This window comes from Vigna angularis, chromosome 1 (genome assembly GCF_016808095.1).
Source record: "Vigna angularis cultivar LongXiaoDou No.4 chromosome 1, ASM1680809v1, whole genome shotgun sequence".
NCBI lineage: Eukaryota > Viridiplantae > Streptophyta > Magnoliopsida > Fabales > Fabaceae > Vigna > Vigna angularis.
In genome coordinates this window covers 58,898,700-58,920,143 of record NC_068970.1, presented here as the reverse complement: position 1 = coordinate 58,920,143, position 21,444 = coordinate 58,898,700, and the positions used below count along the sequence as shown (strand labels likewise).

The 21,444-nt window shown below is 33.2% G+C and overlaps 4 protein-coding genes across 12 annotated transcripts; 1 reads left to right on the top strand and 3 right to left on the bottom strand.

Annotated features, from left to right (window-relative positions):
* The first annotated feature begins 64 nt into the window (after positions 1–64).
* Positions 65–10,901, top strand: LOC108320891 (crossover junction endonuclease EME1B). Of its 3 annotated transcripts, XR_008250401.1 has the most exons (14): positions 65–431; positions 823–1,302; positions 1,385–1,458; positions 1,684–1,830; positions 1,914–2,067; positions 2,240–2,349; positions 3,966–4,141; positions 4,727–4,790; positions 4,898–5,016; positions 5,381–5,470; positions 6,911–7,025; positions 7,212–7,401; positions 10,373–10,519; positions 10,636–10,901. XR_008250401.1 is itself a non-coding variant. In XM_017552487.2 (13 exons), exons 1-12 carry the CDS (start codon positions 176–178, stop codon positions 7,383–7,385), a joined length of 1,959 nt encoding a protein of 652 aa, XP_017407976.1. In that variant the 5' UTR covers positions 65–175; the 3' UTR covers positions 7,386–7,401; positions 10,373–10,901. The 3 variants fall into 3 exon arrangements, 2 of the variants coding, with proteins under 2 accessions (XP_017407976.1, XP_017407966.1); XM_017552487.2 differs by having other exon boundaries at positions 10,373–10,901; XM_017552477.2 differs by lacking the exons at positions 10,373–10,519; positions 10,636–10,901 and having other exon boundaries at positions 66–431; positions 7,212–7,540.
* On the bottom strand, positions 7,854–8,898 carry LOC108320901 (uncharacterized). Its single transcript, XM_017552499.2, has 2 exons — positions 8,727–8,898; positions 7,854–8,239 (listed from the first exon to the last, which is right to left on the bottom strand). Exons 1-2 carry the CDS (start codon positions 8,790–8,792, stop codon positions 7,910–7,912), a joined length of 396 nt encoding a protein of 131 aa, XP_017407988.1. The 5' UTR covers positions 8,793–8,898; the 3' UTR covers positions 7,854–7,909.
* On the bottom strand, positions 9,595–14,841 carry LOC108325606 (probable serine/threonine-protein kinase At1g54610). Its single transcript, XM_017558703.2, has 4 exons — positions 14,389–14,841; positions 10,757–11,041; positions 10,359–10,676; positions 9,595–9,863 (listed from the first exon to the last, which is right to left on the bottom strand). The coding sequence occupies exons 1-4, from the start codon at positions 14,839–14,841 to the stop codon at positions 9,633–9,635; spliced, it is 1,287 nt and encodes a 428-aa protein (XP_017414192.2). The 3' UTR covers positions 9,595–9,632.
* A 1,094-nt stretch (positions 14,842–15,935) lies between these two features.
* On the bottom strand, positions 15,936–20,412 carry LOC108324207 (TSL-kinase interacting protein 1). 7 transcript variants are annotated; one of them, XM_017557074.2, is made up of 8 exons: positions 20,256–20,412; positions 19,235–19,449; positions 18,845–19,056; positions 18,501–18,739; positions 18,232–18,406; positions 17,343–17,735; positions 16,679–16,798; positions 15,936–16,590 (listed from the first exon to the last, which is right to left on the bottom strand). In XM_017557074.2, exons 2-8 carry the CDS (start codon positions 19,362–19,364, stop codon positions 16,501–16,503), a joined length of 1,359 nt encoding a protein of 452 aa, XP_017412563.1. In that variant the 5' UTR covers positions 19,365–19,449; positions 20,256–20,412; the 3' UTR covers positions 15,936–16,500. The 7 variants fall into 7 exon arrangements, with proteins under 7 accessions (XP_017412563.1, XP_052727546.1, XP_052727545.1 ...); XM_052871586.1 differs by having other exon boundaries at positions 15,936–16,295; XM_052871585.1 differs by having other exon boundaries at positions 18,271–18,406.
* Positions 20,413–21,444: the final 1,032 nt, after the last annotated feature.

Below are 21,444 nucleotides of genomic sequence, written 5' to 3'. Positions count from 1 at the left end.
TTAATGACTTATTTTTGTTATTTTTTTTTTTTACATTACATCAAATTAACATTTTGAAAAATGTTCGTAGTAAGGATATGATATTCAGGGAAACCAAACACGCCGTGGAGACTCTGATGCCGCGCTTATTCGAAGACTGAAACAACCAAACACTGTGGCAGAACCGAACCCAATAATGGACCCTATCATCCTTTCTGATGAAGAAGACCCCTCAACGCCGTTCCCCTTCCGATCAAAGAAACGCCGAACCGAACCGGACCCAAACCGCACCGTTTTTGTCATCGAAGATGACCCAACCCCTCAAAAATCCGTCACCCCTTCTATCGTTCCCGAGACTCCAATGTCTGCGCTATTCGGTTCCGAGGTCGCAATCGTCAAATGCACCATGCCTTCCGTTCCTACCGCTAGGGTTTCGCCTAACAAATTCTCCGGTCAATTCACTTTCTCTCACTGCTACCACTTTAGCTCTATCGCCCTCTCTTTTCTGTGCCCCATTCTTACTTTTCAAGATGCATTTTCCGTTATTTGTTTTCGTCTGGAACTCGAGCAATACTCATTTTCAGTGGTTGTAAAATGTAGCACTGCAGTTACGTTTTGTAAGGCTAATTAATTTACTATTTAGTCATAATTTAGACTTGCATTGGTAGGGTACTTGTTTTGGACGTGCTAATTTATCTTTGGGATTTGTAGTGGAGTTGAACTTTCTGTGCTTTATGATTGTTGTATGTTCTCTGCACGTTTTTTTTATTGCTTGTTTTCATTGTTGTGTGAGAACGAACATTTTGAGCTGAACAGATTGGATTGTGTTTGTTTGTTGTTCAGGGATTAGTCAAATGATATGTTTGGAGTCAGATAATGAGTCCGAACATTGTGGAATGGGCAAACGGGATGAGACTGAACCGAGAGATTCTAGAGGGATTTCGAATTCAGTGGGGTCTGGAAGTTCTCCTGGTGTATTATTGGAATCAGGCAACACGTTGGGAAATTGTGGAATGGACAAACGGGATGAGACTGAGCCAAGAGATTCAAGATGGACATCAAATTCAGTGAGATCTGGGAGTTGTCCTCATGTATGTTTGGAATCGGATAACGAGTTAGAAAATTGTCGAACAGGTGAATGCGATGAAAATGAACCAAAAGAATCAAGATGGACTTCAAATTCGTTGGGGTCCGGAAGTTCTCCTCGTATATGTTTGGATTCGGATAATGAGTTAGAAAATTTTGGAGTGGGCAAACGAGATCAAAATGAAGCTAGGGATTCAAGATGGACTTCAGATTCAATGGGGTCTGGAAGTTCTTCTGGTATATGCTTGTTGATCAGTTACACTTGTTCTTCACTGCCTGGAATGCTTTGTTTATTTGTTTATGTAATTGTAAATTACAGAGAGGCACATTTCGCATGAAAATGCTACTCAAACTGAAATGAACGACCTTTCAAATCCAACTTCTTTACGAGTGGTTAGTTTAGTTATTTTATCATTATTTTCTATGTTGTGTTTTTTCACATGCTTTTAATTCTTTATCTTTATTTTACTTTCATCAATAATATGAAGTTTGTTTATCGTACTTGTATTTGCTTCAAACGAAAAAGTGTATTCTGTTGATTTCCTGTACTTGCGTTTTGCTCCATGCATCTTAGAGAATGTCATGCTATTTTATGAGTTTTATGGTTGTTGTAATCAGGAAAAAATGGACATGGAGAAGGAGAACACCAAAAATATGAAAAAATCCAAAGTTCCTTCAAAGAACACAACCAAGGCAGTGGGGAAAACAAAAGTGACAAAAGAAGAAAGAAGTCGCCTGATGGAGGAAAAGAAACTACAGAAAGAAGTGTGTTTCGGTCTATAGCTCTGATCACATTTTATGAATTATATCATTCAGAATATGATAGCTCATGAAAATTTATTCTTCAGCAAGAGAAGTTAAAAAAAGCTGCTCTAAAGGCTGAAGCTGCAGAACTGAAAAAAATTGAAAAAGAAAAGCAAAAATGGGAAAAGGGGAAGTTTGCAATAAAATCCATTGTGGCAGAAATTGATGCAAAGGTAGTTGAAGCAGGTTCGATTGGAGGTAGGTTATTAATATCTGAATACAAAAGTACATGATAACATTTCTACGTAGTTTCTTTTTCTCTTAAAACTAATGTTCTCTTCCGTATCTAAATTCATAACTATATAACAAAACTTAGGCAATTTCTTAGTTATGACTTTCTTCATACAAAATTACTATTCCCTTGCTTCAGGACATCTGCTTACTAGGTTTGCTGAAAAAGGGCTTACATACCATATTACATCAAATCCAATCTCAGGGTCCATTTTGTGGTCTATGAAAGTTCCTGAACAAATTTCACAGGTAAGAAATGCCCTCAGTATTATTAAGCATTTCTCTACCCATAATCTGTATAATTTTTTTTATCTATTCTATATCCATGTCAGTTGCTTGCTGTATAAACTTTTCATTTCACTGTCTTTTTTTTGAAGTTCTACGTTATCATAGATAGTAGTTAATAGTTTTTTCTTATCAGTATGATAGTAGTTGACAGTGGATAATGCCGTGGAGCAGCTGCTCCCAAAACACTGTAGTGATAGTGCAATGACCACTTTTTTACCCTAAGTAGGTTTATATTACTCTCTCTCTACACACACACACACACACGCTTTAAAATAAAGAATAGACACTTAAATATAAAACATATTTTGATTAATACTTAAAGCTTTTAACTTGTTTGATGATTACAATTAGGCCTCTTAAGCTTAAAAATCACCTTCTTCAGCTGAATTTTGGCCATTTCTTCCTTATATACGTCAATTTCACCTCTCTTTGTAAATCTCTTCCTCCTCCTTTTTACTTTCATTTTCGTCTTCTTCTTCTTGGGAGGAGCTCCCCAAGTCAAATCTTTGAACATCAACTTATCTTCTTGGACAGTTTCCTCATCTTCATTAGCCATTTCTCCTGATAGCCATTAATTTTTTTCATCAACATCATTAGACCATGGCATCTGTCAGATCATGGTTATCAATGCTCTCTTTAATTGCTTGGGTGTATTTTATATAAACCAAATCTTGCAACTTTTGATGCTCATGTCTGCATCTCTCTTTAGAATACATATATTTTGTAAAAAAGATTGTTAGTTTGACATTCTTACATGAAATTCTGTAAAATGAAGTAATTTGATAATTGACAATTACTTACATGCTCAAAGATATTCCAATTCCTCTCACAATAAGATGAACAAGTTGAATTCAAGTCTTTAATGGCTATTTTTATAAATATGGACTATGTGATCCCTAGTTATTTCACCATTCAGCTTTGATACACTTATGTAGCCCTCGTTGTTGCACTGTGTTCGTCATCCTTGTTTGCAGATAGCCTCTTGATACACTTATGTAGCCCTTCATCATTTCTCAATCATTTTCAAGTCTAGGATTGCCCTAAGTGTACTGGAAATGGAGATAATGACCAGTTGTATGCAATTGAGTGATGAAGTTGAAACTCCTATCCTCAACGAATTAGGGCTTCTTTTCACTTGTCTGCAACTTCATAATGTAGCCCATTGCAGGTACTTTTCTAATTATCAATCAACCTAAGAACTGAAAGTTCCCATAACATAACCATAAGTCAGTAAATCACACTGGCCCAAAAACTAGGCATGAGCACCATGTTGGTTTCTCTTTTACCTTAAGTTATTTTAACTTCAATTACTCATAATAAGTAAACACCTCTAAGGTTTTTTTTTTATATGCTACCTTTTTAATGCGGGGAAGGTTGTGGCAAGTCCATATCTAACCAACCCTGCCTTGTTGGTGAACGTCCTTACAGTATTCAATAGATAAACTTTTAATCCTGGGTAGTGAGGACTTATATTTATTATCTGATTAAAACTTTTTTCTTTATATTCCAAAATCCAAATTTGATGAATATATTTGTGAGGATTTTTTTTTCTACTGATATCAATTTATCATGTGCAGCTTTCTACTGAAAGAATTGAGATTCCATATGTCCTGCTCATTTATGAGGCTGACAAATTTTGTAATCTCGTCATGAATGATTCTCTTTTTGATCAACTCTCTAGCATTCGTAGTCTTTATCCGTCTTATACAGTTTGTTACCTTACCAATAGGTTGTTGGCTTACATTAATAAAAGGTGAGTGATATATTACAATTTTCTTAATACTTCAATTCTACCATCAATAGGTCACATTTCTGTTTTGCTTAGTGTGCTGTGTTGATATAGTGTGTTCATATTATAATGCTAATTCATCTCGAGGACCAGACAACTTAATTGGTTTTAATCAAACTCCCGAAACTAATTAAGGGAATATAATGTAATAAAAAGGTTATTAGTACTTAATTCCTTTTTTACTGTATACATGCATTTAGATTTACTTTAATTTTGCCTAATTCATAGTCATTTATTGCCCTAATTAAGAAAATGGTCAGGCAGCCATCTGTATTCACTTACACCCTTGTGAACTTTTTTAACTTGTAAATAACATTCGTGTAAACCGTTACTTTTCTATTGAAATTTTATCCATAAAATAGTGTAGTTGGAATTTGAAACTTGTTTTACCGGCCTTTCCTGCATGTGAACTGAGAAGCTTGAAAATGTACCTCATTTTCTATTCTCAACGTATATTTTAAATACAAGATTGACTTGAGTTGCTTGCAGTATAACATTTTTTATTTCATCATATTTTATTGAAACTTTGTTTTTTTTATGATTGGCCAGGGAACAGGAAAAATATAAGAACCCAGAAAACAATAGTTGTTGGAGACGTCCACCTATCGAGGAGGTTGAATAACTGGCCCTTTCATCATCAAATTACAAGGAATAGTTCATGTTTAATTTTTTTACCTTCTTTAACCATGTCTATCATTTTTATTTTAAATTGTCTTGTAGGTTCTGGCAAAACTAACGACTAATTTCAACAAAGTACATTCCAGGCTGTGTGTAGATGAGGCTGAACTGGCTGAACATGTTGCTGGTTTGACATGCAGTTTGGCATCATGTCAGTTCAGGTACTTGATGCCAGTATTTCATATATCGAATTGGTGTCTTGTCAATCTTGGAAGGAGAACAGTTTTATATGCAATACTTCTACATGTAAAACCAGTTATGCAGAATTCATTGAAGGATAAAATTTAATATGTCTACTGATTATTTGCTGTTTCTATCTTATTAAAAAATTTACTGTTATCTTTAAATTTGCATTAAAGCATTTACTTTTCCAGTTTTCAAGAACAACTTAAATGTACAAGAAGTGGTGGTGTCTGGAAGACATAATACCTGCCTGCGTTTTCTTTAAGACTGAATATATGTTCCTTACTTGCATGATTTATCTGTTTTTCCTGTTACACCAATTTTTGTCTGTTTAAACTGCAGAAAGAAGTTAACCCGGTTATCTGTATATGCAAATGGAGCCCTTATTCCAAAGGACTGTGTTGACCGGAATTTAATAAAGAAATCTTTGTGGTGAGTGATTTTGACGTTGTTATATTGCATAGAAAAAGCTAGCATTTAATTACTTAAAACAGAAAGTGTGAATTGAATTTAATAATTTTTTTTAGTAACTAGGAGAATTTATTTGGCTGAATCATTCAAAGGATTTATAATCTTTTTCTATTGCATATATTCTTCGAAACCAATACCTGATTATTTCTATTACTCAATACTCATTACCAGTAGTTCTTACCTTGTTTTCGTTGATTGATTTTGTTTTTATCTACTCATGTACTTGATATCTGTTATATCTTGTCGACTTGTTTGTTAAAGAGTTAGATTGTCTAGATACCCAAATTAATGGTCACTGTTCTTTCTTTCTCAGTTTTCTTTTTTTATTTATTTACAATATTGACACAGATTGAAATTGGTAATAAGTGATATGACTTCCAAGTTGGTAATAATTTAAGCGCTGTAGTTTGTGCTACGGCGTCTATTGTTTGAATTGAAATGACTTCATAACAAACTTCACAATTGGACTCTATGCTGTCAGATTAAAGGCAAGTAATTGTTTAGCTAAATAACCGTGCAGATAATGGTGAAGGGCAAATTGAAGGAATTCTTTAATTATGTTTCTTGTTCACAATTTTTTATAAGGAACACTTGGCATCTTTCGTTACTTAAAATATATCTAACAAGGTATATGCAGATGGGCTGAGTGTTTGATGAAATTTGTTTTAAGGGTTAATGAGCTAGTTAGAAAAGGGCGGTCTTTTAACCTATTAATATGTTTAATGACTTGATGTTTTTGGTAAGAGGAGAATATGAACTAGCTTGTTATTTAATTTTAATTTGGGAGAGAGAGTTCTTTTATTACTTTGCGGATGAGCGTTGGTGCGATAGTTAGGTTATTGGAGGTAAAGTTGCGTACATCTACCCTCATGGCCTCACCGGATAGGTTTGGTGGGAGCCTTGTGCATTGTATGGGGTTTATTACTTAAATTAAATATAAGGTGAAGACCCTACTTAGATAGTTAGATTCTTCAGCTTCTTTTTCATTCATTCAAGATCAAGTATAAATGTTCCTCACTTTTGCGATCCGTTTCTCTTTTCTATCAAAATGTTGTTTCCAAATCTACAAAATAGAAAAAAAAAGACGAAAACCAAAGGAAATTACTGCTTGGTGGCCTGTGTTATTTTGTATGTGATATATTTGTCATTTCTTCCACTCACTTATTTGATACTGAATTTTTCGTAGAAGAAATGTTTTGGTATATTATCCGGTTGACCTAAAATATTTGGTTTTTTATTGTTCAGTGTACGCAGTCAACAATGTTCTAAAACATTTATGTAGTATTTATACTTATAAGTCAGTCTCTTTGATTGTTGAGTAAATGTGGCCTGGGCAATAAATATCTCACTCAGCTCTTGCTGTCCAATCCTTACATTCCTCACCTTGACTTCCATGATCAGGTTAAAAGGTTTGGTTTCTATCCCCAAGGTTCAGCCACGATTTGCTATTGCTATCTGGAAGAAATACCCAACCATGAAGTCCCTTTTAAGTGTTTATATGGATCCTAGTAAATCGGTATGCGTTATTAAGATTTACTTTGTTTTCTTTTGACCTTCTTGATTCGATTGCAGTAAATTTGGCCACTAAGAAATGTCATCTGTTTGACATCTTTTAGTTGCTTTATTTACAAATAATTGCTGATAAAAGAACGAATGACAAGTTATGAGAAGGAAAAATAAGATTCTGCTTTTATTGCCACAGGAACATGAGAAGGAGTTTTTACTTAAAGACTTGATGACAGAAGGTTTGGTTGGTGGTGACCGAAGGCTAGGTGAGGTTTGTTCAAAGAGGGTATACAGAATTCTAATGGCGCAAAGTGGATCCATTAGAACCGATGATGTCGAGAATGGTGCCGATTTCTTTGAACGTCAGTGATGAAGAGCTTTCCCTTGTATGTTAACTCTCTCTAAGATAATGTGAATATGAAACGTGTCAACCTTTTAGATGTTTAATTGATTTTTACATGTACAAGAAACTTAAATATATTATTAATATTTTACATTTGTGATAAATTATGTCACATTTTCTCATCACTAATGAAGTTATGGTACTGATTATTATCGGGTGATAAAATGAAGTTAGTCATAAAAAATGAACATTTAATGAGCGTCTTTATATCTATTATTACTGTATTTTTCTTCTTAAAAAGGTACCTTTTTATGTAGTGATTGTATATATGTTCAACATAATTTACTTAATTTTTTTTACAAAAACAGTGTAAAGTAGGAAGAGAAAGAGAAATTTAAGATAGACGATGACAGACAGATAATGAAAAAAAAGATTGTCCGCTTATCTTCATCATGGGAAAAATTATATAAATAATTATAAATACACAAGAAAACATTCAGACTTAAGTCGACAGGAATTATAACAGAAATTAGAAAATCACATGTGGTGGCTCAATTTCTGAACTGGGAGTAGAGGCTTGATAGCTTGTCTGGAGGAAGGCGAAAATCCAACGCAGAAAAGGACTTACGCAACGGACCAATTTCATTGCCTTCATTGCGATGGATCATATCAATTATTGAGGCTTGTAAGAGTGCGTAGTTTCTTATGTTCTTAAGAGCATTCGGATGGCCCTCTGTTTTAGGGGATTTTCTCACACTTGAGAGAAAAACTGGGGATAAAGATGCATTCATGCTCATACTCCTCTCCTTCATAAAAACTGACCATGTGTTGCTTTCACTTTTTCCAATTTCTTCACCTTTCATGTCTTGTGCCACACTCTTCTGTTGTCACAACCAAAACCACATAAAAGTTATAATGGATTGTACAACCATCATTATCATTGTGATTTGAGAAAGAAATAGTTTCTCAATATCTAAAACACTGATTTTTTTTTACTCTTCAAAGTAAGTATGCACATTTATCACACTATACATCACTAATCATCTGCAGCATACTTAGATTAAGTATTATTAAGCAAAAGAAGGAAACAAATCTAAGATTGGGAACTAAATAAAACTGATCAACAAAAAATATATACAAACCTACAAAAAAGTAACTGATATCTATCTGTAAAAATTCCATATACAAGAAGACAGATATAATTTGAAGTTGTGAGTTCAGACTTACTATCTTCATTATACATAACAAAATAGTCCCTTAAATAATCAAATTAAAGCATGATTTTGTTAGAAAATGTTAAAAAAGGTATATGAAACAAATATTAGCAACATGATCAAAGTGTTTAGTGGGATCTGTTGTGAAGTTTACCTCTTTGAATGATTCTGAGTCTCTCCTGCTTTGTTCAGAAGTATTGTTGTTAAGTGATTGGTTCATATTGCATGCACATGTTTGAACTACATGCCCTTTGTTTTTCAGACCCTTTCGCCTTAGTTTGTCATGAAAAAACAAGTTATCAATTTCAAGAGCACATAATTAGTTCTACACTTGTTATCTAGCACTATTGATAATGAATTATAAATGATAAGATAAGGCCAACCAATCTCATAAATTCTGATAACATCTTAATTTCATATATAGATAGATTGTACCTTTTTCTTCTTTTTGTTTGTGAGGATTCATCCTCGTCTTTGTATGTTACTGTCAAAGCTGAAACGTCGCATGCTAATGGACTTGACTTGAAAAACTATATACAATGATAATCACTTATTATATTGCAATTTCAGATAATAAGATTTTAGGACAAATTGATGTAATATATAGGAAATTATATTAGTTCTTATTAGATAAGGAAATTTGAAGTATATATAGGTATGAGACTTGAAAATTAATTTATATAATAAAAAATCCTTGCTAACTGCAAATATCAAGAGACTAATTCAGGACTTGATCTTGTTAATCAATAATATATGCAGCAAATTTAATGATGAAGATCTTTATACTTAGTCTTCAAATTTAAAAGAAATTGTGAATTTAGTTTATTCTCTATCTATTTCTGGGAATGCCAAAACCCAGAGATCTGAAATTTGACTAAAAGTATAATGATCACAAAAGCTAGAGATATTTTTAAAAGACTCCCTTTAACATCTTAAATATTAAGAAAATTGACAAATACATTAACATCTTTTAAGAGTTATTGTATAAGTCATTCAGTATAAAAAGGTGGATGAAATAAAATTGATCAAAGTGCACATGCAAGAAGCAAGGTAGAGAAAACTAACTGACTTGGCTTTGAAGAGCAGAAGCAGCTGTGGCACGTGCATGAGAGTCTAAATGAAGAAGTGTAGTCAAGAGAGCAGAAGCAGAGGAAGGAAAATGCTTAAAGTTTTCATCATAATTAGCTTTGTAATGTAGTGGTGGAAATAAGCTCGTCGTTAGCTTCCTTCTCATCCAATAATCCGCAGAAGGTGTACCACAAAGTTTGAAGATCATGTGAAGTTGTTCAACCTACATGCACAAAAAGTTTAAGTCTAACTCAATCCTATAAAATCGACTCAAAGGTGAAACTTGTCTTAGTTATAATTGATATGAAATTTCTAACACACTCTCTTATACCGAAAACATCATGCGTGAAGGTTTGATAGTAAATGACACAATATGTCCAAATCTCAAACAAGATAGACTCTTATGGTTCTAATACCATATTAAGAAAATGAGTTTAAGTTTAACTCAAACCCTATAAAACCAGTCCATTAAGATGAAATTTGCAATCACTTATAGTCGATGTAGGATCTCCAGTATTATTAGTTGCTTTAGTTAATTGCGAATCTACCAAATGCATTCATGCATTAATTCAAACAATTCATATTCCATAAATCAGACTTAGAATATGCAAATGATATTTTAACCATCCAATCTGCATCCAACATTGTGATTTATGATTTCTTGAATATATGAGCTAAAACATGTCACCATTTTCTTACAATGCAAGTGAAATCTTACCTCTGTTCTCCCAGGCATAAGTGGCCTTCCAAGGAACATCTCAGCCAACAAGCATCCTGCACTCCAGAGATCAATTTCATATCCATAATCAGTCGAACCCAAAAGAAGTTCAGGAGCTCTATACCAAAGTGTCACCACTCGATTAGTGAAAGGCCCTTCAGGTTTTATAGCAAAAGAATTTGCTAGCCCAAAATCTGCAATTTTTAGCACCCCTTTTTTATCTACTAACAAGTTGGAAGGTTTAATGTCTCTATGCATAACTCCTCTCTCATGACAGTGCTGTAGCCCCAGAAGCAGTTGCTGCATATAACACTTGATCTGCATAAAAATCACAATACCAACAACATAAATTACAATAGCATGATGCATCAAAGTTAAAGTTTGGATGGAAATGGAACCTGTTCTTCAGTGAGTTTATCCGTAGGACGAGAGATGATTCTTGTAAGATCAGAGTGCATGTAACGAAAAACAAGATAAAGACTATATTGCATCCTTGATGTTGCAAGTCCTTTGAGTTTGATGACATTGGGATGATCCAGCTTCTGCAGAATCATTATCTCTCTTGCCATAAACTTTATGCTTTCAGGGTCTGATGTGTCAAACCTTACCTTCTTCAAAGCAACAATCTTTCCACTCTCCTTATCTCTGGCTTTGTATACATTGCTATATGTTCCATGCCCCAACTGCAACCGCAAATCACAACTTCAAACAGCTACAACTAATCACAAACAGAGCCGACTCAAGGCCAAAACACGTAAAGTCTTTGTTTTAGACCTCAATATCTTTAATACTAATTGTTTTAGGTCTCCAGAACAAAAAGGACTCAATTTTTTTTTTAATTCGAATTGATTAGGCCTCCAAGAAACAAAATACATTATTCTTAAATTTGCTTTAGTCTCTCAAATCCTTGAATGGTCGTGATCACAAACTATTGCATACAACACAGCATCATTAGATTTCCATGCAATGAATATGAAGAAACAATGTTGTTCCTCAGAAGAATTCTATCGTTGATTTGGAAATCACAGAATAAATAGAGTGAGATCAGGAATGAAGAAAAAATAATCAACAAGAAATTTTGGGTTGGAGGTGGTATAATGTTTCTTAATTAATTCTTTTTTGTTAAACAAAATGTTAGTAAAAACAATAAATTGATTTACTTCGAATGTGTATTTCATGTAAACTGGACATTACAAACAAACATTTGCCTTTTCATCTTCAAGCCATAATGTCTCCAATTGTTACAAAAACTCAGGCATTATAATGATCATTAATATCCAAAACATAACACACTAACCTCCTGGTTTTTACTCTTGTAAAACATTAAAATATTAATGCTCATAAAAGTTATTGAATAATCCTAAATTTAAGTTTATCGTAACAAATCTCTTCCATAAACTTAAATCCTTTCATCCTCCATCTTTCTGTAATTATTGAACAACACAATAGGCAATGGCTTTGTGAACATATCAGCAACTTGCATTCACTTCTCACGTGTTCTAATTCCACACTTCCTTCTTTTACTTGTTCTCGAATGAAGTGAAACTGGACATCAAAATGCATCAATATGTTTGTTGCTCTCATGATTAACCGGGTTCTTTGCCAATTCTATGGTCGACATGTTATCAACTCGAATCACATTCCCCTTCTCTTGCTTTACCTTCAGCATGCTTAGAAGGTTCCTAAGCCAAACGACATGACGTACACTCCAAGATGCTACAATGTACTCAACTTCGCAGGTTGACAATGATACAAGATAATGTCGTGTTTTCCATGAAAAAAATGTATCCTACCGTGCTCTTCGATCATCAACATCTCCACACCAGTCAGTAGCCAAAAAGTCAACAATCATCCAACTTGATATACAACAGGTTGAGTGACATTGTTCCCCTCACATACCTTAGTATTTGTTTTAGAGCATTCTAGTGAGAGTATCTCGCCTCTCCCAAATACCGACTTGTTATCCCAACACTTAACATCAAATTTAGTCTTGTATTTGTCAAATACCTTAGATTTCCAATTAGACTTTGATATTTGCCCGCATCAACTCGGTCTTCATCTTCATACTTAGACAATTTTATACTGGGTTCCATTAGGGTGGAAACTAGGTTACATTTTGTCATTTTGAATTTCTTCAAAATCTCCTCGGCATACCTTTCCTAGGACACAAAGATGCCTTCATTTCCTTGAACGACCTCCAGATCAAGAAAGTAGTTCATAAGACCCAGATAGGTCCTCTCAAACTCCTTCTTCATCACCTCTTTGAATTTTTCAACTAGCTCAGTTTTTCTTCCCATGAAAATTAGATCATCAACGTATAGAACAACAATCATCATATCTCATATATTCTTTTTTATGTATAGAGCATGTTCATATGGACATTACTCATACCCACTATTCTTAAAATAAGTATCAATTCTTTCATTCCATGCTTGGGGGGCTGCTTCAAGCCATAAAATGTCTTCTTTAATCTCAACACTTTCTTTTCTTCTCCTTTTCGCATGTAGCCGAGTGGTTGTTCAACATATATTTCCTCTTCCAGGATTCCATTGAGAAATGCCAACTTCACATTCATATGTAAGATCGTTCATTTGTGTTGGGCTGCTAAGGAGATCAGCAGCCGAATTGTTTCCACCCTCGTCATTGGGGTGAATACCTCGTCATAGTAATTCCTTTCTTTTGCTTGTATCCCTTCCCTACGAGCTGAGTTTTATATCGCTAACTTCTCCTTCAACATTGGTCTTTTTCTTATACACTCATTTTACACCAATGGGCCAAGCTGATTTGCCACAGTCTTAACCCGAGTTATGTACTTGGCTATGCCCTCCATCTCCTTCATCCTCAAGCTCTCAAACTCACCTCTAAGAGTTTGAAGTCAGACTTGCTTTACTCAATCATCCCCTTTATATGCATTCTTCAATATCTCTCACGCTTCTTTTGAAGATATAACATTTGCTATCTTTTCAAAGTCGGACTCATCCACATCTTAACAACCTGGACAACCGTCTATTATTCATTGTTTGTTAGCTCTTGGTACCCATTATTAAGTACATCCCACTTGTCTTGGGAACTAAGAGCCATCATTTGCATACTCTAGTTGTCATGGTTGGCTTTCTTTGTCAACTGGGACAAGGACACACTGTTTACAAGGTTGGCCATCTCACTCAAGCTTTATATTTTCTCAAACACTCAGACACTCAGGCTAACTAGCTCTGATACCAATTTGTTAGCAAAATCACTCTCTTGTGTATAAAATGCTTTACTTCATCTATGTATTTCATGTCAACTGCACAATACAACTTATAGGACAAACATTTATTTTTTCCTCTCCAAGTCATAATGTCTCCAATTATTAAAAAAATACAACACTATAATGATCATTAATATCCAAAACATATCACATTAACATCCTGACTTTTACTCTTCTAAAACATTAAAATATTACTACTCACAAAAGTTGTTGAATAACTCCCAATATAAGTTTATCCTAACACAATAATCGCAGTTAAAATTAACATGAAAAATTCAGTTACTACAATGAAGATTTTCTCATTACATAATGATCTGGCTTTCAATCCAACCACACACGAATTTACTCGAACGTGCTTTTGAAATGTGAACTCTATTAAAACAAAACACAGAAATCAAACGCCTTAAAGAAAGTTTTGAATAAATACTAGAATAAAACATAGCTGTATCTTATAGTACGAATTTGTTAATATTATCAACTAATTAATCAATGATTCTTACATGCAACTTGTGTTTAGAAAATGAAATGTAGATACGTTACCTTTTATTTACCTTTTTTGTGTAGAAAGTGACAAATACGATCAAGTTTATTCTAATAAAATAGTTGCAGAATTTCTTATTTCCATCCTATAATAAAATATTTAAAAATCATATACTCATGCATATATATAGTTGATAAAAGTGTAATTAATGTAATAATGCAAATGATAGATAACTTTTTCAAAAGAATCCACACTTAAGAAGAAAAAAGAGATATTATAATTTAGAAGTGTATATCTACCTTTCCAAGTTTTTCATAGGAATCAACACTCTTGGGAACCAAGCTATCCAACACGTTTGGTGGGATATTATCAACTAGCCATTTTGGCCACCCCTCCACAAACTCAGAGTGTGCACCAATATTCTTCTTTTCCTGAGATCTCTGAGGAACATTCTCACCAACCTCATCACTCTTGTTATCGTTTCTAGCAACACCCTTTGCCTCACTATTACTATTATCTCTTTCTTTTTCATTCGACACTACTCTTTCTATCTTTTCTTTCAACCTGTTTGATGAATGGTCTTTCTTGTGGTTGTGGATCAGTGATTTCGTTGCATCTTCTTTGTTTCGTTTGAACCTTCTCTTAGCGTTCCCATCAGGAGAATATGTGGAGTTAACGCATCCCATATCTAACGATGAACTGAAACTGCAATATTTCTGTTTCCCTCGTAACAAGAGATCACAATATACCATGTAGTAGTATATAAGTACAAACTTAACTAAACACAATAATAATAAAAAAATTATAAAAGTAGATGCTAACCAAATTATTAATCTTTTATGCAGATATCCTTATATCCCCTAAATTTAATAAAAAAAGAATTAGCCTTTTAAATTTTGAAAAAGTACGTTTTTAGCTTCTTTTTTTTTTAATTGGTGTGAAATCCCTGAGCACTAAACTCAAAAAGAAATCAAACTTTTAAAAAAAATGAGGAAATGAACGATATAAAATATAAGAAATTAAATATTTAAATGAATAAAGGGAAAAAATGGTTGATAGAATTACATGGAAAGAGTTTTTGGCCGGCACAAGAGTGAGAATTGAAATATAGGAAGTAACTATGTTGGTGGTGAGGGATCCATAGTTTTCTCCGTCAACAATGATTTTGGTTCAGACTACTCCTTCATCTCCAAAGCTACACCAATTTTTACATTATTTTCCGTCTTTTTATGACGCACACTATTTCTCTATTTTAAAAAATCGCCATTCTTCTGGAATATATGCAATAAATTAAAAAAACATAAATAAGAAAAAAAAGATTAATACCACAATAAATTATTTATGTATAAAGTAATGTGTCTTCAAGTTAACAACTTTTTTCAATTTTATCCATCCATCATTTATTTATTGCATGTGTAACTACCTCTTTTTCATTGAAGCTCCTTGTATAAAAAAACCACAGATCTTTTAGCTGTTGTTAAAAATTACTTCACAATTTTATAATTGTGAACCTTGTGTCAGTTATTTGAATAAGAACAACTGTATTATCTATGAATGCAATGCAGTTCCAAAAAATTAAAAGAGAATGCTGACGTAGCTATCTTTCTCAATTTATTTGATTTCTTTCACTGTTATTCATATTATGTGATAAAGCAGTCAAAGTAATGGATTGGACGTCCACAAAATATAGGTACGTTAACAAAATAGGGTATGTTAACATATTTTTAAAATGTAAAGAGTATTATTTATTAATGTGTGTGTACGTGTGTGTGTATATATATGTCAATAGTTGTGTTAATTTTTCTAACGAGATAAGAAACACATAACAAAACTTAAAATAAAGAAATTAAACAAAAATAAATAAAGCTACAATACAATAAAATAAACCATACATATTATCTTAGTCATGTACAAACCTGAAGCTTATAATGCAAGCTACTCGAAAATATCAGACCTGAAATTCTTGTTTGGATTTGCAAACCCAAGCAACCAAATCTACTTTTGAATAGCAATCACTTTCTTCCCACTTGGATTCTTTCAATTCGCACCAAATAAGGTATAGTTTATTCAAGGGTAAGATGAAAGGTTCAAAAATACAGCATGATCATTTTAGTTACATTTCAGCACATCAGCACTTAGGATAGTTGAAATACAGAACCAAATCGTTGATGAACTACTTCAAAATTATAGGACTGCGGCGAAGCCACTGCAAAAAAGATGAACATTAGTTCCTCCAACGGCTGTGGTTTTTAAACCTGACAACTCAGTATTAGTATTCTATCAGGCTTGTATCTTTCTTTCCTTTTTCTAGTTTTTCTATTATGTACAGAAAATCTCCTTTTTCTTCTTTTTCCTAAGAACGTTTCCTCAAACTAGAATAATTTGGTCAACAAATTCTGCATCTAAGCTGACTATTTAACTAATCCGCCAATGCTGACACTGTCTCCGCCAATAAGCTTTTGAGCGGGCATGCCAAGATCAAACGGTCCCATAGATTCATTCTGTGTTCAGATAGAACATTACTCAAATCAGAAATCAAGATATTAAACATAATAAACATTATAATGCTTCAATGAGGAAATTAAATACCCAGTTGATGTCTGTTAACCCAAGACTTCTTTCATCGTCATATGGGCGTGAAGAAAGCAACAAGTCTGTCTGAGTCTTCCCAGATGGAGGATTTGGTGAAGGTTCATCTTGATCATTGACCTTAACAAAACCACGAGATACAATGAGTAATGATGGACAACGAAGCATCTTTACGACTCCAAATAGTCTGCTATAGAAACATAATCTCATTCCCACGTCAATTTGAAGTTCAATTTCCATCCCAGACCCAATGCAACATTTGAAGTTACTTTATTAGCAAAACAAGTTTTTGTGAAGCCTTAGGTTCATTTGAAACTGTAAATTATGTTCATATAAGCCCTGCTAATACTACGTATTTATGAAGCTGCCATAAAATATATCATGATATACATTGCCTCCTCAAAAGCATCTTTTATTTCAAAGTTACTCATAAAATTCAGGGGCTATGTTATAAATTCCTTTATTTCGAAGTCAGTTATTTAAATTGGTCAAAAGCTCCCAAAAAATAAAAAAACTATTACCTATCTTGTGACCTATCTCCCAAAAAAAGATTTTAAAAAATTAAAGAACTTGTTTTGTGGGTTATCTTACGAAAATGGTAGCTTTTGCATCAGACACGAGAGCTACATGAAACTAATTCACATTTCAGTGACGGATAACTGACCTTTTCTGCATTAGACAACTTTAACAAGTTTGAATCAACATCCGGACTGCATGCCACTGAATAATCCTTTCTACGACTTGTCAGCACATCTGTTGGGGAAGATAATTTCTGAAGAGGAAATGCATGACATGTTTCTTCAGCATCCAATATGGATGGGCGCAAGTCTTCAGCGGATAGTCTTGAAACTGGACGATTATTGATTTTGGCGGCAATAAAAGCATCCAATGAATCAGAAGTTACATCACACGGCTGTATGCCAGCAAATGATTTTGGATCAAGCCCACCAAACAATGATGTTTCAGACAGGAAGGCCCCAATGCTTATATTGCTTAGACTATCAAGCCATGGAGATGATGACTGTTGAAGACCACTACTTACTCTTGGTTCATTATCCTAGTTTAGAACAAACATTTATATTTTAGAAAACAAATATTTATGGTGAAATGCAATGGAAAATAGGCTTCTATTAGAACAAAAGAACATATTAAAAATGTCAGATGATTGGCTTTCAAAATTCATTTTAAATTCAGGACCAACCAACCATGGATTTCAAAATCATCCTATCAAGTTTCAAAACTAGGAATTACATATGTACGAAAAGTGACCAAGTGATTTTATAAATTTTTATACCACGTTCCAAAACTTTTCCAATACTTATGATTGAATAAAGCAAACTATCATAAAAACCATTTTGATGCTCTTTGAATCACACATAAAACTAAAATTTGTAAACCAGATCAACCATAAAACCCATATCTCCTGCAATAAAATTGTGTACAACGTATATAACTATCAACAAGTTATTATAATGCACAGCAAAATATCGAACTCAGCTTTTCATAGGATCAACAGCTGCATTTCCTACTTTCTGAGCCACAGTTTCACTTACCGCAATGCCCACATCAGTTTCTCTGTATTCTTTGCTCACCTCAACCATGTCCTGTTCACCACATAAAGTTTCCTCTAATTTAGCAGAGGCGCCTCCAGCTACAACAGGCTTATCGAGAGTTGGTGTTGAAGGTATACCAGAAGATCTGGGTTCATGTGCATAGAACCAGCCATACCTTAGAGAGAGAACAAGTAACAAAATAATTATAAACAACCTAATTCCCACATAAAAATAGGAAACATGAGATAGAAGATGATCAGAGATAATACTTCAACCGAAAAATTGCAGGGCTTCCTACAGCAGCATAAACAGCAGAGGCAGTTGTACCACTGTCATAAATGGTCCATCTTCTGCAGTCAGATAGAGTTTCCATAACATCATATGGGAAAAGTATAAGCTCCCCTTCGGCTATACTTGAACTTCCCCACTTCTTTCCAAGGTGTTTTAATATTGAAGATATTTTCTTTCGACCTCGAAGTGTGAGTTCCAAATAAGGATTATGCCCATCCTAAAAAGAAAAATAATTGAAGCATCAAGACCTGCTGCATGTAGACTACGACAGACATAAAATATATCCTAATCTGCCAAAATGCTACACAAATCACCCAATGACCTTTTCAAGTCCTATGCGAGTTCCTTCATTAATTGGGAAAAGTTGTAACTTTATTTTTGAGGAAGTGAGCATTCCTCCAGGATGAAGTTCGATAGCCCCTCTATTTTCTGTGATAAAGATATTTTTGTTCAGAAGTTCTGAACACGTACTCATAGGTTCCTTAAACACAAAATGTCGATTCTCTTTATCATTCAACAACTCTTCACTGCATCCTAAACAGTAAAATATTTAACTGTTAAACAAAATGAATAAGATAGAACAACTGAACATTTCTATGAAATTGAATAGTGTCCCCACGTCCAAGAAAATAAAATGTTCATTTCTTCTAGCACAGCAAACCCAGTGCATTAAGAGGGACGAAAATATGAAACCAAAACAAAAATGCATCACCTCTTGCTTTGAGGTCCAACTTATTTGTTCTCTTAGGAGAATTTCTCACTCGAATGGATCCTGTCTTTAGATTGGACTTTGCAGAAGCCTTCGCAACTTTGCTTTCTTGTGACCTACCCTTTTTCATCATAGCTGAACCCTCCCAAAACCGATGGTAATGAAAATAATCCTCTTGGTCAAAACAGCAAATATTGGCAAAAAACAAAGAGAAGGCACTGAAACAACAATTTAGATGAAGAGATTCAATGACTCAAGAATAGTGAAATCAAGTATTACCATAAAATTCATAAAACAAAAATCATTCAGGCTTGCTTTCAGTACCCACTATTCTGACGTCACAAAACCAAACAGATAACATTAATTTAAGTCAGAGGATACTGATCCTGACATGTTATCAGATTGCACTCATGTACCCAAAGTTCACATACATAATCGCCCTAGAGAAATTTCTTACTTTCCATGTTAGAATCAAATATAACGTACATGTATAATTAACTATGCAGACACTGTATCACCTTCAAATTAATAAAACAGATTCAAAATTCAGGCTGACACTAAAATAGGAATTGCAAATGAAATTCATCATAACCAACTAACCAATCATCGCACATGTCACGCTCAACAGAAGCTAAGGAAGACAAAATATCAAGACAAACAAGATCCAAGAGTTAATCACACAGTCCTAATTGAGCCTTGGATCACAAAGAAAACCATAAGAACCCTCACACTATCATCGCAACTTCATACTATCAACAAACCCTAATTCAATTACAAGGCAATACAAATTACAAAAATAACAAGCATTCCAGCATGCATGTAAGAAAACCATATTAAAAGGTTGTCAGATCAGCGAAAACAACCATCATCAAAGAAAGTAATTTAGTGGAAAAAAAAAGGTTAAGGAGAGGAATACATGCAGAGATGCAGCAATGAACACAGAAAACACTATTAACAGATTAAATGATAAATTTGATGCAGCGAAGTTAAATTCAATAATCTAAGAAAGGTTTGGGCTTAGAACCTTCGAGAAGAAACAAACAAAGGAGCCAAGAATAACTGAAGGAAATTACAGGAAAAAGGAAGGAACAAGAACTGAAACTGTGTGCGCGGGAATGAATCAATGTTAAAACATTGATAAGGGAGGGAACCAAAAAGAAAATAAACACAGATTTTTTTTTTTTACTTCCCGTTTACGTTTCTCTTCTAGGCCTAAAAGTATAGGCCTCAAACAAATGAAGTCAGTCTTTGCTGCACCCCATAAATTGTTTATTGTACCTCCCCAAATATCAATATTTTCTTTCTCTGCTATTTTCAAGAGTGATAGAAACAACTCTAAAATGTAGAATCCAAAATCACTTTTTATCATTTCAAAATTACTATTATGTAAAAATGGTTTAGATTTATTTCAAAAAGTCAAAAATAGTTTACGTATTAATTATAAATTATATAAAAGAATTTATACAGTTTAGTTCATATATATTAATCTATTTTAACTTAAACACTTATTTTCTTAAAAATACTTATACAAAAAATCATTGTGAAACAAATATTTTTCTCCAAAACAAATAATTTAAATTAACTATTCTGGATATGAGAAAGTAGCAAACAAAAGATAAATAATTAATTTTATAATCTCATAGTAAGAGACAACAATAATAAATTAAAATTTTTATTTTTGTAATAAATTTAGTTTCAAAATGCAAAGTTGAACATATCAATATATATAATAAACTCTGATAATTTCATTGTGAATATAGTTATTAAATATATTTTCATATCACATCATATATTAATATACATAAAATAATTCATAAATTTCAATTTATTAATATTTTCTTCATTCCAAAGGTTTACCTAATGCTAATTATGCTTTTCGTGTTTATATAAAAAAAGTAAATTATACAAGAAACTAAATACTCGTTATCCGTTATGTTTATATTCTTTATGTATTAAGATAAGAAAATGTTCATAATAAATAAATCAAATTCATGGTAATTTGTCTAATAATGGAATCTCTAGTGATACGAATGAGTTTGTATACATTTTGAAGTGATGATGAAGTGATATGAAATAAATTATTTTTATTATTTACTATTTTTGTAAATTCTTTAAGTTTTATTTATTGTTATTTAACTTCTCCAATGTACCACCATATCATGCATTTGAGATGAGTAAAACAAACTTTTCGGTGTAATTAGGTAAATAATAAC